The sequence below is a fragment of the Salvelinus fontinalis genome, chromosome 33 (assembly GCF_029448725.1).
Source record: "Salvelinus fontinalis isolate EN_2023a chromosome 33, ASM2944872v1, whole genome shotgun sequence".
NCBI lineage: Eukaryota > Metazoa > Chordata > Actinopteri > Salmoniformes > Salmonidae > Salvelinus > Salvelinus fontinalis.
In genome coordinates, this window is record NC_074697.1 from 19047203 (window position 1) to 19070218 (window position 23016).

At 43.3% G+C, this 23016-nt stretch overlaps 1 protein-coding gene across 7 annotated transcripts in view; it reads right to left on the reverse strand.

Annotated features, from left to right (window-relative positions):
- Window positions 1–23016, reverse strand: part of LOC129831784 (protocadherin Fat 3-like) — a 393104-nt gene that overhangs the window by 88440 nt on the left and 281648 nt on the right. For all 7 annotated transcript variants that reach the window (XM_055895235.1, XM_055895232.1, XM_055895234.1 and 4 more), the window contains 4 exons: window positions 12259–12398; window positions 6567–6842; window positions 4511–4721; window positions 55–2789 (listed from right to left, as the gene is read on the reverse strand). In XM_055895235.1, the coding sequence (XP_055751210.1) occupies window positions 55–2789; window positions 4511–4721; window positions 6567–6842; window positions 12259–12398 (3362 nt within the window). The remainder of the gene's footprint in view (window positions 1–54; window positions 2790–4510; window positions 4722–6566; window positions 6843–12258; window positions 12399–23016) is intronic.

Consider the following 23016-nt stretch of genomic DNA (forward strand, 5'->3'; position numbering starts at 1 on the left):
AAAATACACAATTCATTACCACAAGCTGAATAGTTTAAAATGAAAGGCTCTTACCTGGATCACCTTGGTTCCTACCGCTGCATTCTCCCGTACCTCTGCATCGTAGGCATTCAGTCCAAACACAGGGCTGTAGAGGTTGGCCCCCAGGACCCTGACGTGCACCTGGGCTGTGCTGGTGAACACCCCATCAGAGACGGATACATTCAGACTGTAGGCTGGCTCCATCCTCTGCTTCCTGTGACCAGACAGCGTGATGATACCTGTCTTACCATCCATCACAAAGTTCATTCTCTCGTTTCCTGACAGGATGCGGTACTCCAGTTTGTCATAGTCGGAGCTGTCAGCATCCGAAGCCTGGACGCAGGTCACAAAATAGCCCCTCGTGGCCAGTTCGCTGACATAGGCCTCGTAGAGAAGCTGGTTGAACACCGGAGGGTTGTCGTTCATGTCATTCACCACCACCATGACCGACACTTCACTGCTCAGCGGTGGGAAGCCGTTATCGGTTGCCCTGACGATGAAGTTGTAGCGCTGGACCAGCTCGTGGTCGAGCATGCGGGCGGTCAAGATGAGGCCGCTGCTGCTGTCGATGTGGAAGTGGTCGGTGCTGTTGTAGGCATCTGTGGGGTAGAATATCTGATAGCGTACAATGTTGTTCTTCTCAGAGTCTTTGTCGGTAGCCACCACTTGCAGAGCCGGAGTGCCAATCAAGGCAGTCTCAGACAGAACTGCCTTATAGGACGTTTTCTCAAACACCGGAGGGTTATCATTGACATCATTAACTGTGACATCTACGTCCACCTCAGCACGGGCGCCGGTCAGGTAGTCTGTGGCTCTGACGGTCAGACGGAAGGATGGGGCGATCTCATAGTCCAGGGAGTTGATGACTCTGATGACTCCGGTGTCAAAGCCGATGTCGAACTGCAGAGAGGGGTCTCCCTCCACGATGGTGTAGATTATGTTCTGGCCCTCAGGGCTGGTGGCGTTGATTCCTAATATGGGAGTGTGTACCGCTACGTCCTCGTTCACCGACACTGCGTAGAAGGACTTGTCGAAGACGGGCATGGCCTTGTTCACCACAGTGATGGGGAACTCTAAGGTGGAGGAAAGAGGAGGGTAACCTCCGTCCTTGGTGTAAACTACCATCTGGTACTCCTGGTTGGACAGGTCAGACTCAAAAGACTTCTTCAGACGGAGGCCGCCCGTCAGCCTGTCGATCTCAAAGTGTCCGTGGTCATCTTTCAGATAGTAGGACACCTCTCCGTTGATGCCTTTGTCAAGGTCCACGGCGGTGACCCGGAATATGGGCGAACCGGGTTCGGCCTCCACTTGGACAGCAGCGTAATACGGTAGTCCCACGAACACAGGAGCGTTGTCGTTAATGTCCTCTACCTGCACCCTGACCATTACCCTGGCAACACGCAGACGGTCATGCTCCCTCCCAGCCTCCACCACCAGCTCATAGAACTCCTGTTCCTCACGGTCGAAGGGAATGCCAGTGGTCTGGATTACGCCAGAGGTGGATCGGATCCGGAAGCGTGTCCCAGGATTCAGTAGGGTGTACTTGAGGGGCTCGTTGAGGCGATTCCCCACTGCGTTGACCACGGCCACTTTGGTGATGTTGGTATTGTTCTCTTGGATGGACGAGGAGTAGAGGCTGTGGGCGAAGAAGAGGCCAGAGTCCAGCGTCTCACGGACCAGAACAGTGACTAGAGCAGTGCTGGAGAACTTACCGTCGGACACTTTGACGTTGAAGCGGAATCGTTCCTTGGAGAAGTTGTTGTTTTTGACGGTGATGATGCCGCTGGAGGGCTGGATGGAAAAGTGCTCCAGGTTGCCATCTGTCACTGAGTAGGTGAGCTCTGTGGGGACATTTTGGTCTGGGTCCATAGCTGAGACCTGTAATGCCTCCATTCCTACATAGGTGGGCAGCAGCAGGACAGTTTCGTAGGTGTCTTGGGTGAAGCGAGGTGGAGAGTCATTTGTGTCGATCACCTGGATGGTGACCTCGGTGGGGCTATCCGCTGTCAGCTGAGGCCTTCCACTGTCTCTCACATGAACATGAAAGTTAAAACTAGCAAATGTCTCATGGTCCAGGTTGGCGATAGTCCTGATGGAGCCGGTGCCAGAATCCACTGTAAAGAACATCTTGGCTGTGTCCTCAACGATCTGATAGACCAGGAGAGCGTTCTGATTGCGGTCAGCATCAGTGGCCTTGATGACCAGAGGAGTTTTATCTGGGTTCAGGACCACACTGTTGATGGGCGCCGCCTCGCTGATACTACCCTGGTAGCACAGCAGCTGGAACACAGGTGGGTTGTCGTTTTCATCCACCACCCGTATGAGCAGGGTGGCGTTGGAGGCCATGCCAGCCATATTGGTGGCCTGGACAATCAGGTTGTAAGATGCTGTGGTCTCATAGTCCAAGGGTTTCTGAGTTGTGATCACGCCGCTGTACTGGTTGATCCTGAAGGTGCGTTCGCTGTTGCCATGTCGGATGTCGTAGGTCAGCGTGGATTGGCTCATGGCGCTTACTGTGGTGACAGAGGTTCCCACGGCAACGTTCTCTGTGACCTCGGCCTGGTACTCGGACTGGGGGAACTTGGGTCCGGCGTTGTCGGAGAGTGTGACGGCGATGCGAACCACAGAGGTGGCAAAGAGTGGCGGGGAGCCGTTATCGGTGACTCTGACGGTAATGACGTAGTAGCCGATGGTGGAAAGGTCGAGCTCGCGGGCCACAGAGATGATCCCCAGAACCGGCTCAATCCGGAACGTGTTCCCTGTGTTGCCTAAAGGAAAACAGACATAAGAATGAATATTCAGTGATAAAAACTAGTGCATCGAAATCTATATCAACTGTTTGTATATTGTCATCTATTATCGATATACTGTCTATATCAGGGGTCTCCAACAGGTTGATCGGGAGCTACAAGTACCTTGAAGCCCACCTCCGAGTAGCTCGCCAAACAATTCTGAAAGTGCATGCAATTATCACGTTTTCCCACGGCAAAATGTTATAAACAAATCTCACATGTATCAGACACAAGTATCAGACACCGCAAGCTCCCAGCTACTATCTAATCAACGCAATATTAACATTATCCTACCCCTGGTTAGCCACTATTGGCTTAAAAAAAACTAACCCAATACAATATCTGCCAATTAATTTCCATCAATATTGCCCCTGTCTGTCTGTGTGGTGCGCTGGTTTATCTATCACTCTGTGTGAAGCCAGTTAATGTGATAACCTCATGTAGTTTGACAGAAATACTTTCCCCAAAACATTCTCAATTAAATGTTAACTGCAAAGTAAGCTTACCTGGCAGAAGTATATCATGAGTAAGTATATCATTTGTATCTAAAATGTTCTAAGGAAATGAGTAGTAGCAGTACAGAACCATCGCTAGACCGTCATATTAGATGGTACGTTCCTCAAATTAGACGGTAATTAAAGGGCAACTAAAATTACACTCCAAAAAAATGTGTTAGTTTACTTCCAGACCCCCCACAAAATGGTCTTCTGACGTGATTTAAGCATGACATGGACTCAGAACATCCAATTGTATTGTTTCTCTGTGAACAATTGTACATTTGAGAGTAAAACACTCATTTACATTTACATTTTAGTCATTTAGCAGACGCTCTTATCCAGAGCGACTTACAGAAGAGTGCATACATTTTTATTACATTTTACATACTGAGACAAGGATATCCCTACCGGCCCTAACCCGGACGACGCTATGCCAATTGTGCGTCGCCCCACGGACCTCCCGGTTGCGGCCGGCTGCGACAGAGCCTGGGCGCGAACCCAGCCCAGCCCAGCCACTCAGAAATCTAAAATCAGGTTAAATAAAAGTGAGAAAACAGAATTTGGGAAAAATCAAACAGAATTTTGGGAAGAAATAGCAGATTTTATAGGACCCCCTTAGAGTGGTTTATAAAGTTATTTGACCAGGTATATTGACAGAAAACATAGTGCACTTCTTTATCTTGAACACCAAGGACCCGGGAAGAGTTGCAAGGTAGGGGAGCAGAGAAGAATGGGCCTATTTGAAAGCTGGGGGGAAAAAATTGTACATCGCACCATGTTTCATTTTCTAAAAGTAGCTCTCATGCTAGAAAAGGTTAGAGACCCCCGGTCTATATCTTTGTATAGTTAGACACACCTTATTCTTTTGATCGTTCTAAAACTCTTTTTATGAACTGGGTGGTTCGAGCAAAGAAAGCTGATTGGCTGAAAGCAGTAGTAAAGAGTATCAGATGGTATACCATGGGTATGACGAAACATTTATTTTTACTGCTCTAATTACATTGGTAACCAGTTTATAATAGCAGTAAGGCTCCTCTGAGGTTTGTGATATATGGCCAATATACCATGGCTAAGGACTGTGTCCAGGCACGCAGCGTTGTGTCGTGCTAAGAGCAGCCCTTAGCTGTGGTATATTGGCCATAAACCACACCTCCTCGGGCCATATTGTTAATTTACAATGCCATTTCTATAGTTGCTCACCTGATTCCATGGTATAGAAGAGTTCTGCGTTTTCTCCCTTGTCTTTGTCCAGGGCAGTCACCTGGAGCACAGCAGAGCCCACTGCTGCAGACTCATAGACCGAACCCTCATACAGAGCACTGGTGAACACTGGGACATGGTCATTAACATCCTCAACATCCACCAACACTCGGGCCAGGTTCCTCCTGTACGGAAACTCCTGGTCTTTTACCTGAGGGCCAAAAATGATTCTAATCATTAGTCTATTAACGCAGGTGTATAGTATTATCAGCCACTATTACATTTCTCATTATATAACCGGCATGAACACTTGCCTATTACAAAATAACTTTATGTGTTACGGCAATGAATTAACATACAAACAGAATCAATAGGACAACATTACTGAAGTTTCCCTTTAAAACATGTACTGAAGCTTTAACTTCCCATGAAATGAAAAGGGAGTGTCACTGCAAACTGTTCTGGGTCTTTTGGGACAGACTAATCCCGTCATTGGGAGATCAGATGAGAATTCGAGGGCTAATCAGATGGATTTATGCGAGACTCTCCACAACAAGAGAACGGGATCAGAGGCAAAGCCTGTCTCACACGAGGCGCAACACAGGGGGAGTATTAATAGAACCAGCATTAGCATCAGAATTAGCGCTAGCTCTGCTGGCGGTATTATGAAACGCTGGCTAGTCCAACACTCTTAACACAACCCAATGGGCCTATGAGTGTTATAATAGTCCTAGACTGAATGGTATTATGATACTGAGGAAGTGTTAGGCGGAAGATCACTGGGTCCATTGGAGACAATAGAGCTGTTCTGTCTCTGTTCTGTCTGTGTCTATGTACGCCTGAGGCTCAGGATAATAGGTGCGTCACTGTGGCTCGGTCTTTCTATTAATCAAAGCAGCTACGCACAATAGCCAAAACTGTTATACGTGCTCTGGTTGGGGAAAGTCATCTTGGACTCTGTAGTGGTTATGTGTAGTCAATGTATATTTATATTGTTAGACCTCTTATCTCTTTGGTGCAGGAAGATGTTATAATTATGAGATACTGATCATATTGTAGCCTATACATTGTACACTATACCAATGCCCTTACATACCTGGTTCCAGCACAGCAGACACTGTCATGGGCACACCGAATGTCAGATATTAAAGATACTGTCTACCTGTGGATTTCACCAAATTAAATCAGTGAGCCCGCCTAAACTTAAATATTTTCCCTAATAAAAGATGTCAGGCAGACGTTCCTATCTGGCTTCAAAATGACACCGTATAATCTATAATTATAATGATTTGAGAAGACATTAAAACGGTACGACTACAGTGGTAGGATGAGCAGTCGTTTCCTATTTATGCTACCCACTGAACCAGATTAAATGAAGTAAAACAGAGTGAATGAGGATGATTCATTTCAGAACTCCACACACACACCCACCCACCCACCCACACACCCACCCACCCACCCACCCACCCACCCACCCACCCACCCACCCACACACCCACACACCCACACACACACACACACACACACACACACACACACACACACACACACACACACAGTCAGACTCCACACACACACCCACCCACCCCCACACCCACCCACCCACTGTTTAGAAACAGTCATGGTTTCTAAAACCGTCTCATTCCCCTGACGAGGGTGAGATGTTGGTTCACTGCTCTCAGTAATTTGTGTAATTGCTTAACGATGAGCTCAGGTAAAATGAGAACACAGACAGGAGTAGTCTGCCTCTAGCAGGAGAGTTACATTAGAATATTCAACTGCCGCAATAAGGATAATGCTCTTGAACCACTACATCTCTACTGTCTTTTCTCCTCTCCTCTCCTCTCCTGTATTCCTCAACCTCTCCTGTATTCCTCAACCTCTCCTCTCCTCTCCTCCTCTGACAGCTTCAACACATCCATGACCAACGGAGGGATTTTTCATGTAGAATCATAAGGGAATGTGACCAAATAACGCAAATGGAATCCTCCCTTACAACGAGATTCAAGATAACCTAATCGTATTTGATGCAACAGTAACGGTACCAGTCTCTTACCATGACAGTGAGGATGTGCTGTGCTCTAGCCTCATGGTCCAGTCTCTCTGTAGTATACACCGTGCCAGTGTTGGGGTCAATACGGAACAGACGCAGGCTGGAGGGGTCGATGGCGCTGTGGAGGGAGTAGGTGAGGCGGTGGCGCTCGTCACGGTCCGACGCTAACACCTGGACCACCTCCGTCTCCGGGGGCGTGTCCTCAGAGATGGTGATGTCATAGGTGGGCTGGGAGAAGACAGGCGCGTTGTCGTTGTTGTCCAACACTGTGATGTGGACCTGGAGAGGAGAAGGAGAGAGGGTTGTTGTGGGTAGGGTTAGGCCAATATGTCATAGTACTACAGCACACAAATGTGTTTGTCTTCAGTCTTCAGTGGGAGTCAAGGGTAGGCCATAACATATACAGTCGGTCAGATACAGCACAGTTCCGTGTCATACAGTACATGTTTTGCGAGTCTGTCACAACTATTATGTGAATAAGACGTTTTTTGCAGTTCATGTACTTATATACACCATGTACTGTATATGCCAATCGAGACATATGTTCGCTGACGTGCTTGTTGTATGTCATGTACTGTGTTGACGGTTGATGACTCATGGAAACCTTGTGAGTCACAAACGGCAGATTCCCACCGCCGATGACAAAGGCGGTTGCGTTGCGTAAGAAGGGCGTATTGGGAGGCCAACGGCAGGGAAGGCTAAATATAAGACAGAAGCAGCAGAGGTCTTCCTGCCGGTGACCAGCGGAGATTTCCCCCATTGGGCGTCACACTGAGGCTCCATCTGTGATGTTGAAGAAGGAAACTCTGCACAGCCTCTCATGACTGGCTCTACTGTCAGCACGTCTTACAGGTGTGTATGTGCGCCGTGTGTGTTTCAGTGTTCGTACAGACAGTGGCAAGTCAAATTCAAGGACTTTTTCAAGCATTAATATTGATTTTCAAGGACCATCAATTTGTAATAGTTCCTATTATGCAATTGTTTCTAGTCGCCAACAGATGGCAGTATATCGCCACAACCTCATGGGAAAAAATTATTAACTTACTATTTTTTTATTTATTTAACCTTTATTTAACCAGGTAGGCTAGTTGAGAACAAGTTCTCATTTACAACTGCGACCTGGCCAAGATAAAGCAAAGCATTTCGACACATACAACAACACAGAGTTACACATGGAATAAACAAGCGTACAGTCAATAATACAGCAGAGAAAAGGTCCATATATAGTGTGTGCAAATGAGGTAGTATAAGGGTAAGGCAATAAATAGGCAATTGTGGCGAAATAATTACAATTTAGCAATTAAACACTGGAGTAATAGATGTGGAGAAGATGGATGTGCAAGTAGAGATACTGGGGTGCAAAGGAGCAAACAAATTAAATAACAGTATGGGGATGAGGAAGTTGGATGGGCTATTTACAGATGGGCTATGTACAGGTGTACAGATGGTCTATGTACAGGTGCAGTGGTCTATGAGCTGCTCTGACAGCTGGTGCTTAAAGTTAGTGAGGGAGATATGGGTCTCCAGCTTCAGTGATTTTTGCAATTCGTTCCAGTCATTGGCAGCAGAGAACTGGAAGGAAAGGCGGCCAAATTAGGAATTGGCTTTGGGGGTGACCAGTGAAATATACCTGCTGGAGCACGTGCTACGGGTGGGTGCTGCTATGGTGACCAGTGAGCTGAGATAAGGTGGGGATTTACCTAGCAAAGACTTACAGATGACCTGGAGCCAGTGGGTTTGGCGACGAATATGAAGCGAGGGCCATCCAACGAGAGCATACAGGTCTATTATACATACTATACATACTATTCATCACTACCTTACAAGTTCTACAAAAAAATAAGTGTTTCACTACTTATTTACTACATACCTGAGTGGTAAGTCAGGACTGATGATGTTGACTGATTTCCTTATCTGAACTCAGTAAAATCTTTGAAATTGTTGCATGTTGCAACAATATATATATTTTTGTTCAGTGTACATAATATTAAATTGTATTTATATTTAAATTGTCTTTATACCGTAGACTACTACATTTTAGCTCCCAAAGAAGGCTACCCCAACACATAATGACATGAAAGTGAGTTCTGACAGTTGTCTCTAAAATGTAATAAGATTAAAGACTCTCTCAGGGGACCCTTTTTAAATTTTAGGGGACACCACATGGGTCCCGGACCCCAAGTTTGGGAACCATTGTACTACTAACCTCTCTCCCTGCTTGCTCCAATGCTTCCCCTCTCTGTGTATCAAATCAAATTGTATTAGTCAAATGGGCTGAATACAACAGGTGTAGACCTTACAGTGAACTGCTTACTTACACGCCCCTGACCAACAATGCAGTTTAAAAAAACAAGGCTATGGATAATAAATAAAAGTAACAAGTAATTAAAGAGCAGCAGTAAAATAACAATAGCGAGACAATATCTCCTTTGCCTCCTCCATTGCAGCATGACTCACCACTGTCTGTCTCACTACTCTTTGTTATAAGAACTTATAGTAGCCCATCTTTTGATTATAGCTAGCTTAATTTCAGTCAGCTGCTCCTGCTGAGGTCAGGCTCTGTTCAACGTTAGCTTCTAACTTCATCCTTCTAGCCAGGGGGGATGTATTGTACACCCACAGGGATTTAGTCAGCACATCTTGCAGGGATGTGTAGGGACTGTGATGTGTGTGTGTGTTGGAATGAATAGCAAGGGGGTTTGGACAACGTGAACAGGTACCATCACGCAGGGTGTGACATGGCCTAATGGACCGACTGAGACAGAAAGAGCAGAGTAGAGAGTAGAGTAGCTGAGAGGGGATGTTTTTGGCTTCCTGTGCTCTAGCTAGCTATTAGACCTCTGTACTTAATGAGGATACCCACTGGGCACACACTGGTTGAATTGCGCTGTCATTTCAATGAGATTACGTTGAACCAACGAGGAATAGATGTTGAAATGACATCTGTGTGCAGTGGGGTGGCTCTTCCTGTCAGGGCACACAGCAGTAAAGCTCCGTTGCAGTTCCCTCCAGCTATCATTCTGAACGAACAGAGGGAGAGAGAGAGCGATGAAAGGGGGAGGGGGGAAATTGAAAAATGTGATGTGAGTGAATGTGTGAATGTGTTCATTAAAATCTAAATCTACAGCATTATCACTATCAGCATACTATCATGTTCACCAGGGAACTAGTTTCCCTGTCACTTAGTCTCAGAATGCTTTACAAAAACTTTGCCATGCCCCGTAGGAACATGACAGACAGATGGATATGACAAAATGACTAAATACATATGAATATAAATGATATGTATGAATTTCTCCTTTACGCACGACTAATTCCTGGGTATTGAAAAGCACTGGCCCTGAAAATGACAACGGAGGGAACAGGTAGAGTGACACATGCGTGAAACGGACTGTCACAGGGAAATTATTAGGTGTCTTGCAAGCACATTCCATATGTCAGCGCAATCCCTTCTGCTCTATAAAAATGCTAATCCATTCCACTGTGTGTGTGTGTGTGTGTGTGTGTGTGTGTGTGTGTGTGTGTGTGTGTGTGTGTGTGTGTGTGTGTGTGTGTGTGTGTGTGTGTGGGGGGGGGGGGGGGGGGGGGGGACGTGCGTGTGTGCGCGTGTGTCCTGTTCTGCCACAGTCACCTGCATTTAACACACAATGAACACACATTGTATATGACATGACATCTAAAAGAGGAAAGAGACACATCGCGTCCTTGACCAGAGGAATTAAACGCGGGGGAAGAGAGTGTTCCGATCACTCTGATAGGACTTTGACAATGTGACCGGCGCCATCCATCAAAGAATGTAAAGACGTTTTTCAAAATGGTTGATGGAGGGAAAAAAAGGGGGAAAAAATCTTTGGGAATGGGTGTGTAGTGTCTGTCCATGAAGGCGAGGTCTGTGTATGTGGTTTCAAATGTAACTATTAGAAGCACATACAGTACCAGTCAAAAGTTTGGACACACCTACTCATTCAAAGGTTTTCATTATTTTTGCTATTTTCAACATTGTATAATAATAGTGAAGACATCAAAACTATGAAATAACACATATGTAGTAGCCAAAAAGGTGTTAAACAAATCAAAAAATATTTGAGATTCTTCAAAGTAGCCACCCTTTGCCTTGATGACAGCTTAGCACACTCTTGGCCTTCTCTCAACCAGCTTCATGAGGAATGCTTTTCCAACAGTCTTGAAGTTCCCACATATGCTGAGCACTTGTTGGCTGCTTTCCCTTCATTCTGCGGTCCAACATCCCAAACTATCTGAAATATGTTGAGGTTGGGTGATTGTGGAGGCCAAGTCATCTGATGCAGCACTCCATCACTCTCCTTGGTCAAATAGCCCTTACACAGCCTGGAGGTGTGTTGGGTCATTCTCCTGTTGAACAACAAATGATAGTCCCACTAATCCCAAACCAGATGGGATGGCATATCGCTGCAGAATGCTGTGGTAGCCATGCTGGTTAACTGCGCCTTAAATTCTAAATAAATCACTGACAGTGTCACCAGCAAAGCACCCCACACCATCACACCTCCTCCTCCATGCTTCATGGTGGGAACCACACATGCAGAGATAATCCATTCACCAACTCTGCGTCTCACAAAGACACAGCAGTTGGAACCAAAGATCTTAAATTTGGACAGGTTCCCACCCGTATGTCCATTACTCGTGTTTCTTGGCCCAAGCAAGTCTCTTCTTATTATTGGTGTCCTTTAGTAGTGGTTTCTTTGCAGCAATTTGATCATGAAGGCCTGATTCGGAGCAGTTGATGTTGAGATGTGTCTGTTACTTGAACTCTGTGAAGCATTTATTTGGGCTGCAATCTGAGTAGTTAACTCTAATGAACTTATCCTTTGCTGCAGAGGTAACTCTGGGTCTTCCTTTCCTGTGGCGGTGCCCATGACCGGTTTCATGAGCCAGTTTCATCATAGCGGTTGAAGGTTTTTGCGACTTTGACGTTCTTGAAATTTCCCGGATTGACTGACCATGTTTTAAAGTAATGATGGACTGTCGTTTCTCTTTGCTTGTTCGAGCTGTTCTTGCCATAATATGGACTTGAACTTTTACCAAATAGGGCTATCTTCTGTATACCACCCCTACCTTGTCACAACACAACTGATTGGCTCAAACACATTAAGAAGGAAAGAAATTACACTAATTGACTTTTATCAAGGCACACCTGTTAATTGAAATTGTTAATTGAAATGCATTCCAGGTGACTATCTCATGAAGCTGGTTGAGAGAACGCCAAGAGTGTGCAAAGCTGTCATCAAGGCAAAGGGTGGCTACTTTGAAGAATCTAAAATATTAAATATACTTTCTTGGTTACTACACGATTCCATGTGTGTTATTTCATAGTTTTTATGTCTTCACTATTACTCTACAATGTAGAAAATAGTCAAAATAAAGAAAAACCCTGGAATGAGTAAGTGTGTCCAAACTTTTGACTGGTTTATCATGTACTTTATGAGGGTGTGTGTGAGAGTCTGTGAGGGTGTGTGTGAGGGTGCATACGTGCATAGGTGCATGCATGTTTATGCGTGTTCAGATGTATAGGTGGTAGCAAGCTACAGAACACAATACTAACAGTGCCACGTTAACTTTAAATTACGCACGCCAAAATCAACATGTACCGGTAGGAGATTAGGCTCTTTCTGAGAATAAAGAGAGATATGACATGTTACATCTCCAGCTGCAGTACCTGTGTGGTTGCAGAGTTGGTCCCGTCCGTCACCTCCACAGTCATGTTGTAGAAGGAGCGCTGCTCAGCGTCAAGAGGCTTAGCGATGATGATGGTGCCCACGCCCTTCTCTATGTCAAACAGACTGTCAGTGTTACCGCCTGGCCAGGAGGGGGGGATAGAGAGCAGAGGGGTTTAGAGACAGATGGGGGGACTGGTTTATTAATATCACACTCTCTTTCCTCTCTCACTCACACGCTCTTCTTCTCTCTCTCTCTCTCGCTTTACCTCTCACACACAAACTCTATCACACATAAAAATATTTTTTGATAAGTGTATGGATCTGTGATAGTGAAAAACAGAGGAGACTGAATTGTGGGTGTGACAGTGTTGTGGGGAGTGTATGATCTGAACGGTTCCTGGCTCTCTGCCAGGGAATACATAAATAGACACAAACACACAGAAATACAACATTACACACAAAAGTGCACACACATAAACTAATAGGGAGTGGGCATGCACAATCACTTGGATCACAAATACAAGTGTCTGTGTATGTATGTATGTATGTATGTATGTATGTGTGTATGTGTGTATGTGTGTCTGTGTGTCTGTGTGTCTGTGTGTCTGTGTGTCTGTGTGTCTGTGTGTCTGTGTGTCTGTGTGTGTGTGTGTGTGTGTGTGTGTGTGTGTGTGTGTGTGTGTGTGTGTGTGTGTGTGTGTGTGTGTGTGTGTGTGTCTTCCTGACAATCTGTGAGTAATTACTAGGTTCAGACAGACCCAATGAGACTGTGACAAACTGAAGTCTTTCCTCCTCTTCCAAATAACAATTAAGAGACAAAGACCCAGTAAACAAGAGAGCCCTCAAAGACTGAATTAACAGAGCCCTCAAATACTGAATTAACAGAGCCCTCAAATACTGAATTAACAGAGCCCTCAAATACTGAATTAACAGAGCCCTCAAATACTGAATTAACAGAGCCCTCAAATACTGAATTAACAGAGCCCTCAAAGACTGAATTAACAGAGCTCTCAAATACTGAATTAACAGAGCCCTCAAATACTGAATTAACAGAGCCCTCAAATACTGAATTAACAGAGCCCTCAAATACTGAATTAACAGAGCCTTCAAATACTGAATTAACAGAGCCCTCAAATACTGAATTAACAGAGCCTTCAAATACTGAATTAACAAAGCCCCCAAAGACTGAATTAACAGAGCCCTCAAATACTGAATTAACAGAGCCTTCAAAGACTGAATTAACAGAGCCCTCAAATACTGAAATAGCAGAGCCCTCAAAGACTGAATTAACAGAGCCCACAAAGACTGAATTAACAGAGCCCTCAAATACTGAATTAACAGAGTCCTCAAATACTGAATTAACAGAGCCCTCAAATACTGAATTAACAGAGCCCTCAAATACTGAATTAACAGAGCCCTCAAATACTGAATTAACAGAGCCCTCAAATACTGAATTAACAGAGCCCTCAAAGACTGAATTAACAGAGCCCTCAAATACTGAAATAGCAGAGCCCTCAAAGACTGAATTAACAGAGCCCTCAAATACTGAATTAACAGAGCCATCAAATACTGAATTAACAGAGCCCTGAAATACTGAATTAACAGAGCCCTGAAAGACGGAATTAACAGAGCCCTGAAAGACTGAATTAACAGAGCCATCAAATACTGAAATATCAGAGCCCTCAAAGACTGAATTAACAGAACCCACAAAGACTGAATTAACAGAGCCCTCAAAGGCTGAATTAACAGAGCCCTCAAAGACTGAATTAACAGAGTCCTCAAATACTGAATTAACAGAGCCCTCAAATACTGAATTAACAGAGCCCTCAAATACTGAATTAACAGAGCCCTCAAATACTGAATTAACAGAGCCCTCAAAAACTGAATTAACAGAGCCCTCAAAGACTGAATTAACAGAGCCCTCAAATACTGAATTAACAGAGCCCTCAAATACTGAATTAACAGAGCTCTCAAATACTGAATTAACAGAGCCCTCAAACACTGAATTAACAGAGCCATCAAATACTGAATTAACAGAGCCCTGAAATACTGAATTAACAGAGCCCTGAAAGACGGAATTAACAGAGCCCTGAAAGACTGAATTAACAGAGCCATCAAATACTGAAATATCAGAGCCCTCAAAGACTGAATTAACAGAACCCACAAAGACTGAATTAACAGAGCCCTCAAAGGCTGAATTAACAGAGCCCTCAAAGACTGAATTAACAGAGTCCTCAAATACTGAATTAACAGAGCCCTCAAATACTGAATTAACAGAGCCCTCAAATACTGAATTAACAGAGCCCTCAAATACTGAATTAACAGAGCCCTCAAAAACTGAATTAACAGAGCCCTCAAAGACTGAATTAACAGAGCCCTCAAATACTGAATTAACAGAGCCCTCAAATACTGAATTAACAGAGCTCTCAAATACTGAATTAACAGAGCCCTCAAACACTGAATTAACAGAGCCCTCAAATACTGAATTAACAGAGCCTTCAAATACTGAATTAACAAAGCCCTCAAATACTGAATTAACAGAGCCTTCAAATACTGAATTAACAAAGCCCCCAAAGACTGAATTAACAGAGCCCTCAAATACTGAATTAACAGAGCCCTCAAATACTGAATTAACAGAGCCTTCAAAGACTGAATTAACAGAGCCCTCAAATACTGAAATAGCAGAGCCCTCAAAGACTGAATTAACAGAGCCCTCAAATACTGAATTTACAGAGCCCTCAAATACTGAATTAACAGAGCCCTCAAATACTGAATTAACAGAGCCTTCAAATACTGAATTAACAAAGCCCCAAAGACTGAATTAACAGAGCCCTCAAATACTGAATTAACAGAGCCTTCAAATACTGAATTAACAAAGCCCCCAAAGACTGAATTAACAGAGCCCTCAAATACTGAATTAACAGAGCCTTCAAAGACTGAATTAACAGAGCCCTCAAATACTGAAATAGCAGAGCCCTCAAAGACTGAATTAACAGAGCCCACAAAGACTGAATTAACAGAGCCCTCAAAGGCTGAATTAACAGAGCCCTCAAAGACTGAATTAACAGAGTCCTCAAATACTGAATTAACAGAGCCCTCAAATACTGAATTAACAGAGCCCTCAAATACTGAATTAACAGAGCCCTCAAATACTGAATTAACAGAGCCCTCAAATACTGAATTAACAGAGCCCTCAAAGACTGAATTAACAGAGCCCTCAAATACTGAAATAGCAGAGCCCTCAAAGACTGAATTAACAGAGCCCTCAAATACTGAATTAACAGAGCCATCAAATACTGAATTAACAGAGCCCTGAAATACTGAATTAACAGAGCCCCGAAAGACGGAATTAACAGAGCCCTGAAAGACTGAATTAACAGAGCCCTCAAATACTGAAATATCAGAGCCCTCAAAGACTGAATTAACAGAGCCCACAAAGACTGAATTAACAGAGCCCTCAAAGGCTGAATTAACAGAGCCCTCAAAGACTGAATTAACAGAGTCCTCAAATACTGAATTAACAGAGCCCTCAAATACTGAATTAACAGAGCCCTCAAATACTGAATTAACAGAGCCCTCAAAGACTGAATTAACAGAGCCCTCAAATACTGAATTAACAGAGCCCTCAAAGACTGAATTAACAGAGCCCTCAAATACTGAATTAACAGAGCCCTCAAATACTGAATTAACAGAGCTCTCAAATACTGAATTAACAGAGCCCTCAAATACTGAATTAACAGAGCCCTCAAATACTGAATTAACAGAGCCCTCAAATACTGAATTAACAGAGCCTTCAAATACTGAATTAACAGAGCCCTCAAATACTGAATTAACAGAGCCTTCAAATACTGAATTAACAAAGCCCCCAAAGACTGAATTAACAGAGCCCTCAAATACTGAATTAACAGAGCCCTCAAATACTGAATTAACAGAGCCTTCAAAGACTGAATTAACAGAGCCCTCAAATACTGAAATAGCAGAGCCCTCAAAGACTGAATTAACAGAGCCCTCAAATACTGAATTAACAGAGCCATCAAATACTGAATTAACAGAGCCCTGAAATACTGAATTAACAGAGCCCTGAAAGACTGAATTAACAGAGCCCTGAAAGACTGAATTAACAGAGCCTGTGTCAATGGAGCTCCAGCCGTGAATGGGCCTGAGTCTGAAACGAGCCCACTAAGACCGGCTGTAATTAAACCACAGCCTCATCTCTGCTACCTAATTGATTTAAATTGACATGTAGGCCTCACACTGATCCCAGCTCACAGCTCAGAGTGTGGTGTGATGTAAGGATCCGGAGTATGTGTGTCGTGTGTGTGTGAGGGTAAGAGAATGTGAGAAAGTGTCTGCTTGTCTGCATGCCTGTGCGTATACTATCAAATCAAATCAAATTGTATTGGTCACATACACATTTTTAGCAGATGTTATTGTGGGTGTAGCTAAATGCTTGTGTTCCTAGCTCCAACAGTGCAGTAATATCTAACAATTCACAACAATACACACAAATCTAAAAGTAAAAGAATGGAATTAAGAAATATATAAATATTAGTACTATATATGAATGAGTATGTGTGTGTGTGTGTGTGTGTGTGTGTGTGTGTGTGTGTGTGTGTGTGTGTGTGTGTGTGTGTGTGTGTGTGTGTGTGTGTGTGTGTGTGTGCGCGCACACTAGCGTATGTGTGTGTGTGTGGCACTAGTGGTGCAGACTCAAAGGGATTCCACCCCGGCGTCTCTGTTTAATAAAGCCATGACCTCAACCCAGCATCAGCTAAGGCTATAATGCTCCACCACTCAACCATGTGTGTGTGTGTGTGTGTGTGTGTGTGTGTGTGTGTGTGTGTGTGTGTGTGTGTGTGTGTGTGTGTGTGTGTGTGTGTGTGTGTGTGTGTGTGTGTGTGTGTGTGTGTGTGTGTGTGTGTGTGTGTGTCCTATTTGTGCTTGGGTTAGGATAAACACTTCCAGTTCTCCATCATTTGTCTCTTAAACCATTATAAGTCCAGTGATGGGGTCCTAATAGCTTTCCTCAAAAGTTGTGAGTGGAAGGAAGACACGAAAAACAGCCACGCCCCTTTCTCTTTCACTTCAATTCTGCTAACAGTAATCTAGTGCTTTTACAGTTCAGTTTGCTGATAAGAATCATATCCGTACCAGATGATTTTACACTCATTAGAGTAGTGCAACATACATGAGAATAAAGTAAAGCGTACAGTATTATGAAAAATAAACCATTTAAGAGTATTACAATCCAACTATGGAGGCTTCAGAAGGCGCTCTGTCTGTCTGTCTGTCTGTCTGGAGACATCCTATATGACCCAACCAACCCAACGCTCCATTTTGGGAAAGGAGGCACTGAGGTTTGGCACGGCGGAAACCCGGGCGACCGGAAAAAGAACAGTTCCCTTCCACCAAATTATAGAGGGGAAACCGAACCCACGGTGACATGGCTGTTATTAAACCCTCTGTTGAACGCTAAAATTGCTTCCTTCAGTCTCTCCATTCAGATTACTAAGGGAAGCCGCTCCAGTGCTTAAAAACACTCTGGCAGGCAGCACAACCGATTAAGAGGCATATTTATCTTCCTTTCAACGAAGGAGGAGGGGAGAAAGTTTGTGTTTGGCGTAAACAGATAAAACAAAGCAAATGAACAAAAGAAGAGGGAAATGAGAACAAGCGCCACTCTGTTCGGAAATTAGTTCATGAGTAAAACGACGCCTTCGCTAACTAGCTTCAATCGGTTGAGAAAATGGCTAAGATATAGTTTGATTGAGTGAGTGGGGAGGCTGGGATTTCTGGGATTGATTGGTATAGGCTGGACCGGGGACATAGGAGAAAACTGAATTGGCATCATCATCACAGTCATGCTTTGTCTGCATTGACTTGATATATAGAACCCAGCTGTCTGCATTGACTTGATGTATAGAACTCAGCTGTCTAGATTGACTTGATATATAGAACTCAGCTGTCTAGATTGACTTGATATATAGAACTCAGCTGTCTAGATTGACTTGATATATAGAACTCAGCTGTCTGAATTGACTTGATATATAGAACTCAACTGTCTGGATTGACTTGATATATAGAACTAAGCTGTCTGGATTGACTTGATGTATAGAACACAGCTGTCTGGATTGACTTGATATATAGAACACAACTGTCTGGATTGACTTGATATATAGAACTAAGCTGTCTGGATTGACTTGATGTATAGAACTCAGCTGTCTGGATTGACTTGATATATAGAACACAACTGTCTGGATTGACTTGATATATAGAACACAGCTGTCTGGATTGACTTGCTATATAGAACACAGCTGTCTGGATTGACTTGATATATAGAACTCAGCTGTCTGGATTGACTTGATGTATAGAACTCAGCTGTCTGGATTGACTTGATATATAGAACTCAGCTGTCTGGATTGACTTGATATATAGAAACCAGCTGTCTGGATTGACTTGATATTTATTTTTATTTTTTATTTTACCTTTATTTAACTAGGCAAGTCAGTTAAGAACAAATTCTTATTTTCAATGACGGCCTAGGAACAGTGGGTTAACTGCCTGTTCAGGGGCAGAACGACAGATTTGTACCTTGTCAGCTCGGAGATTTGAACTTGCAACCTTTCGGTTACTAGTCCAACGCTCTAACCACTAGGCTACCCTGCCGCCCCATATATATAGAACTCAGCTGTCTGGATTGACTTGCTATATAGAACACAGCTGTCTGGATTGACTTGATATATAGAACACAGCTGTCTGGATTGACTTGCTATATAGAACTCAGCTGTCTGGATTGACTTGATGTATAGAACTCAGCTGCCTGGATTGACTTGCTATATAGAACACAGCTGTCTGGATTGACTTGATATATAGAACTCAGCTGTTTGGATTGACTTGATATATAGAACTCTGCTGTCTGGATTGACTTGATATATAGAACTCTGCTGTCTGGATTGACTTGATATATAGAACTCAGCTGTTTGGATTGACTTGATATATAGAACTCTGCTGTCTGGATTGACTTGATATATAGAACTCAGCTGTTTGGATTGACTTGATATATAGAACTCTGCTGTCTGGATTGACTTGATATATAGAACTCTGCTGTCTGGATTGACTTGATATATAGAACTCTGCTGTCTGGATTGACTTGATATATAGAACTCAGCTGTCTGGATTGACTTGATATATAGAACTCTGCTGTCTGGATTGACTTGATATATAGAACTCAGCTGTTTGGATTGACTTGATATATAGAACTCAGCTGTTTGGATTGACTTGATATATAGAACTCTGCTGTCTGGATTGACTTGATATATAGAACTCTGCTGTTTGGATTGACTTGATATATAGAACTCTGCTGTCTGGATTGACTTGATATATAGAACTCAGCTGTTTGGATTGACTTGATATATAGAACTCTGCTGTCTGGATTGACTTGATATATAGAACTCAGCTGTTTGGATTGACTTGATATATAGAACTCTGCTGTCTGGATTGACTTGATATATAGAACTCAGCTGTCTGGATTGACTTGCTATATAGAACACAGCTGTCTGGATTGACTTGATATATAGAACTCAGCTGTCTGGATTGACTTGATGTATAGAACTCAGCTGTCTGGATTGACTTGATATATAGAACTCAGCTGTCTGGATTGACTTGATGTATAGAACTCAGCTGTCTGGATTGACTTGATGTATAGAACTCAGCTGTCTGGATTGACTTGATATATAGAAACCAGCTGTCTGAATTGACTTGATATATAGAACTCAGCTGTCTAGATTGACTTGATATATAGAACTCAGCTGTCTGGATTGACTTGATATATAGAACTCAGCTGTCTGGATTGACTTGATATATAGAACTCAGCTGTCTGGATTGACTTGATGTATAGAACTCAGCTGTCTGGATTGACTTGATGTATAGAACTCAGCTGTCTGGATTGACGTGATATATAGAAACCAGCTGTCTGAATTGACTTGATATATAGAACTCAGCTGTCTAGATTGACTTGATATATAGAACTCAGCTGTCTGGATTGACTTGATATATAGAACTCAGCTGTCTGGATTGACTTGATATATAGAACTCAGCTGTCTGGATTGACTTGATATATAGAACACAGCTGTCTGGATTGACTTGATATATAGAACTCAGCTGTATGGATTGACTTGATATATAGAACTCAGCTGTCTGGATTGACTTGATATATAGAACCCAGCTGTCTGGATTGACTTGATATATAGAACTCAGCTGTCTGGATTGACTTGATATATAGAACACAGCTGTCTGGATTGACTTGATATATAGAACCCATCTGTCTAGATTGACTTGATGTATAGAACACAGCTGTCTGGATTGACTTGATATATAGAACTCAGCTGTCTGGATTGACTTGATGTATAGAACTCAGTTGTCTGGATTGACTTGATATATAGAACACAGCTGTCTGGATTGACTTGATATATAGAACTCAGCTGTCTGGATTGACTTGATATATAGAACTCAGCTGTCTGGATTGACTTGATATATAGAACTCAGCTGTCTGGATTGACTTGATATATAGAACACAGCTGTCTGGATTGACTTGCTATATAGAACTCAGCTGTCTGGATTGACTTGATATATAGAACTCAGCTGTCTGGATTGACTTGATATATAGAACACAGCTGTCTGGATTGACTTGATATATAGAACACAGCTGTCTGGATTGACTTGATATATAGAACTCAGCTGTCTGGATTGACTTGATATATAGAACTCAGCTGTCTGGATTGACTTGATATATAGAACTCAGCTGTCTAGATTGACTTGATATATAGAACTCAGCTGTCTGGATTGACTTGATATATAGAACACAGCTGTCTAGATTGACTTGATATATAGAACTCAGCTGTCTGGATTGACTTGCTATATAGAACACAGCTGTCTGGATTGACTTGATATATAGAACACAGCTGTCTGGATTGACTTGATATATAGAACCCAGCTGTCTATATTGACTTGATATATAGAACTCTGCTGTCTGGATTGACTTGCTATATAGAACACAGCTGTCTGGATTGACTTGATATATAGAACTCAGCTGTCTGGATTGACTTGATATATAGAACCCAGCTGTCTAGATTGACTTGATATATAGAACACAGCTGTCTGGATTGACTTGATATATAGAACTCAGCTGTCTGGATTGACTTGATATATAGAACCCAGCTGTCTAGATTGACTTGATATATAGAACACAGCTGTCTGGATTGACTTGATATATAGAACTCAGCTGTCTGGATTGACTTGATATATAGAACACAGCTGTCTGGATTGACTTGATATATAGAACTCAGCTGTCTGGATTGACTTGATATATAGAACTCTGCTGTCTAGATTGACTTGATATTTAGAACTCTGCTGTCTAGATTGACTTGATATATAGAACTCAGCTGTCTGGATTGACTTGCTATATAGAACACAGCTGTCTGGATTGACTTGATATATAGAACACAGCTGTCTAGATTGACTTGATATATAGAACTCAGCTGTCTGGATTGACTTGCTATATAGAACACAGCTGTCTGGATTGACTTGATATATAGAACTCTGCTGTCTAGATTGACTTGATATATAGAACTCTGCTGTCTAGATTGACTTGATATATAGAACTCAGCTGTCTGGATTGACTTGATATATAGAACACAGCTGTCTGGATTGACTTGCTATATGGAAACCAGCTGCTCAGAATATAGTGTAGGGTTGTGGTGGCTCGTCTATAAGAGGACAACTTGATGAAGTGTTTATAGGATGTGCTGGCCGGATGGTTGACATGGCAAACGTTGAGTGGTTAAAACAGCATCTGTTTGGACGGTGTAGCTAAATTATAGTCAAATGGCTATGTTTTACTTTCTGGGCAGTAATGCGTTTAGCAGTGGATTCGTGTTTACGTGTGTGTGTGTGTGCAGGTGCATAATTAAGTGTGTGTGTATCAGTGTGTGAGCGTGGTGTGGTGTGTGTGTGCGTGCGTGCGTGTGTGTGTCCGTGGTCTTCTGGTGAATAATGGCCCGGGCTGTCTGGGTCTGGCCCGTAAATGAATCACAGTGTTTAGCTCCTCTACTCTCCCCTGGCTCCTGAGCACAAACACACACACACACACACACACACACACACACACACACACACACACACACACACACACACACACACACACACACACACACACACACACACACACACACACACACACACACACACACACACACACACACACACACACACACACACACACACACACAGACAGGAACACCTGGGCATTTTCTTATAACACTCCCTCCATCTCCTCACTCTAATCCAATCCATCCCGGAGGCTGTCCCACCTATGTTTCCTTTCTCCCTCTCTCCACCTTTCACTAAGCCCCTCTCTCTTCAATAAGTCTCTCCTCTTCTCCTCTCTTTCTCTTCTGACCTCTGCTCCTTCCATTTTTAATAAGTCTCTCATTTCACTCCTCCACTTTCCATTTCTTCTTCACTCTGTCCCTCTCTCATTTTCTCCTGTCTTATTTCTCTCCCCCTCTCTCTATAGTTATCCCTACCCCTCGCCTCTCCCTCTCTCCATCGTTATCCCTACCCCTCGCCTCTCCCTCTCTCTATCGTTATCCCTACCCCTCGCCTCTCTCTATCGTTATCCCTACGCCTCGCCTCTCCCTCTCTCTATCGTTATCCCTACCCCTCGCCTCTCCCTCTCTCTATCGTTATCCCTACCCCTC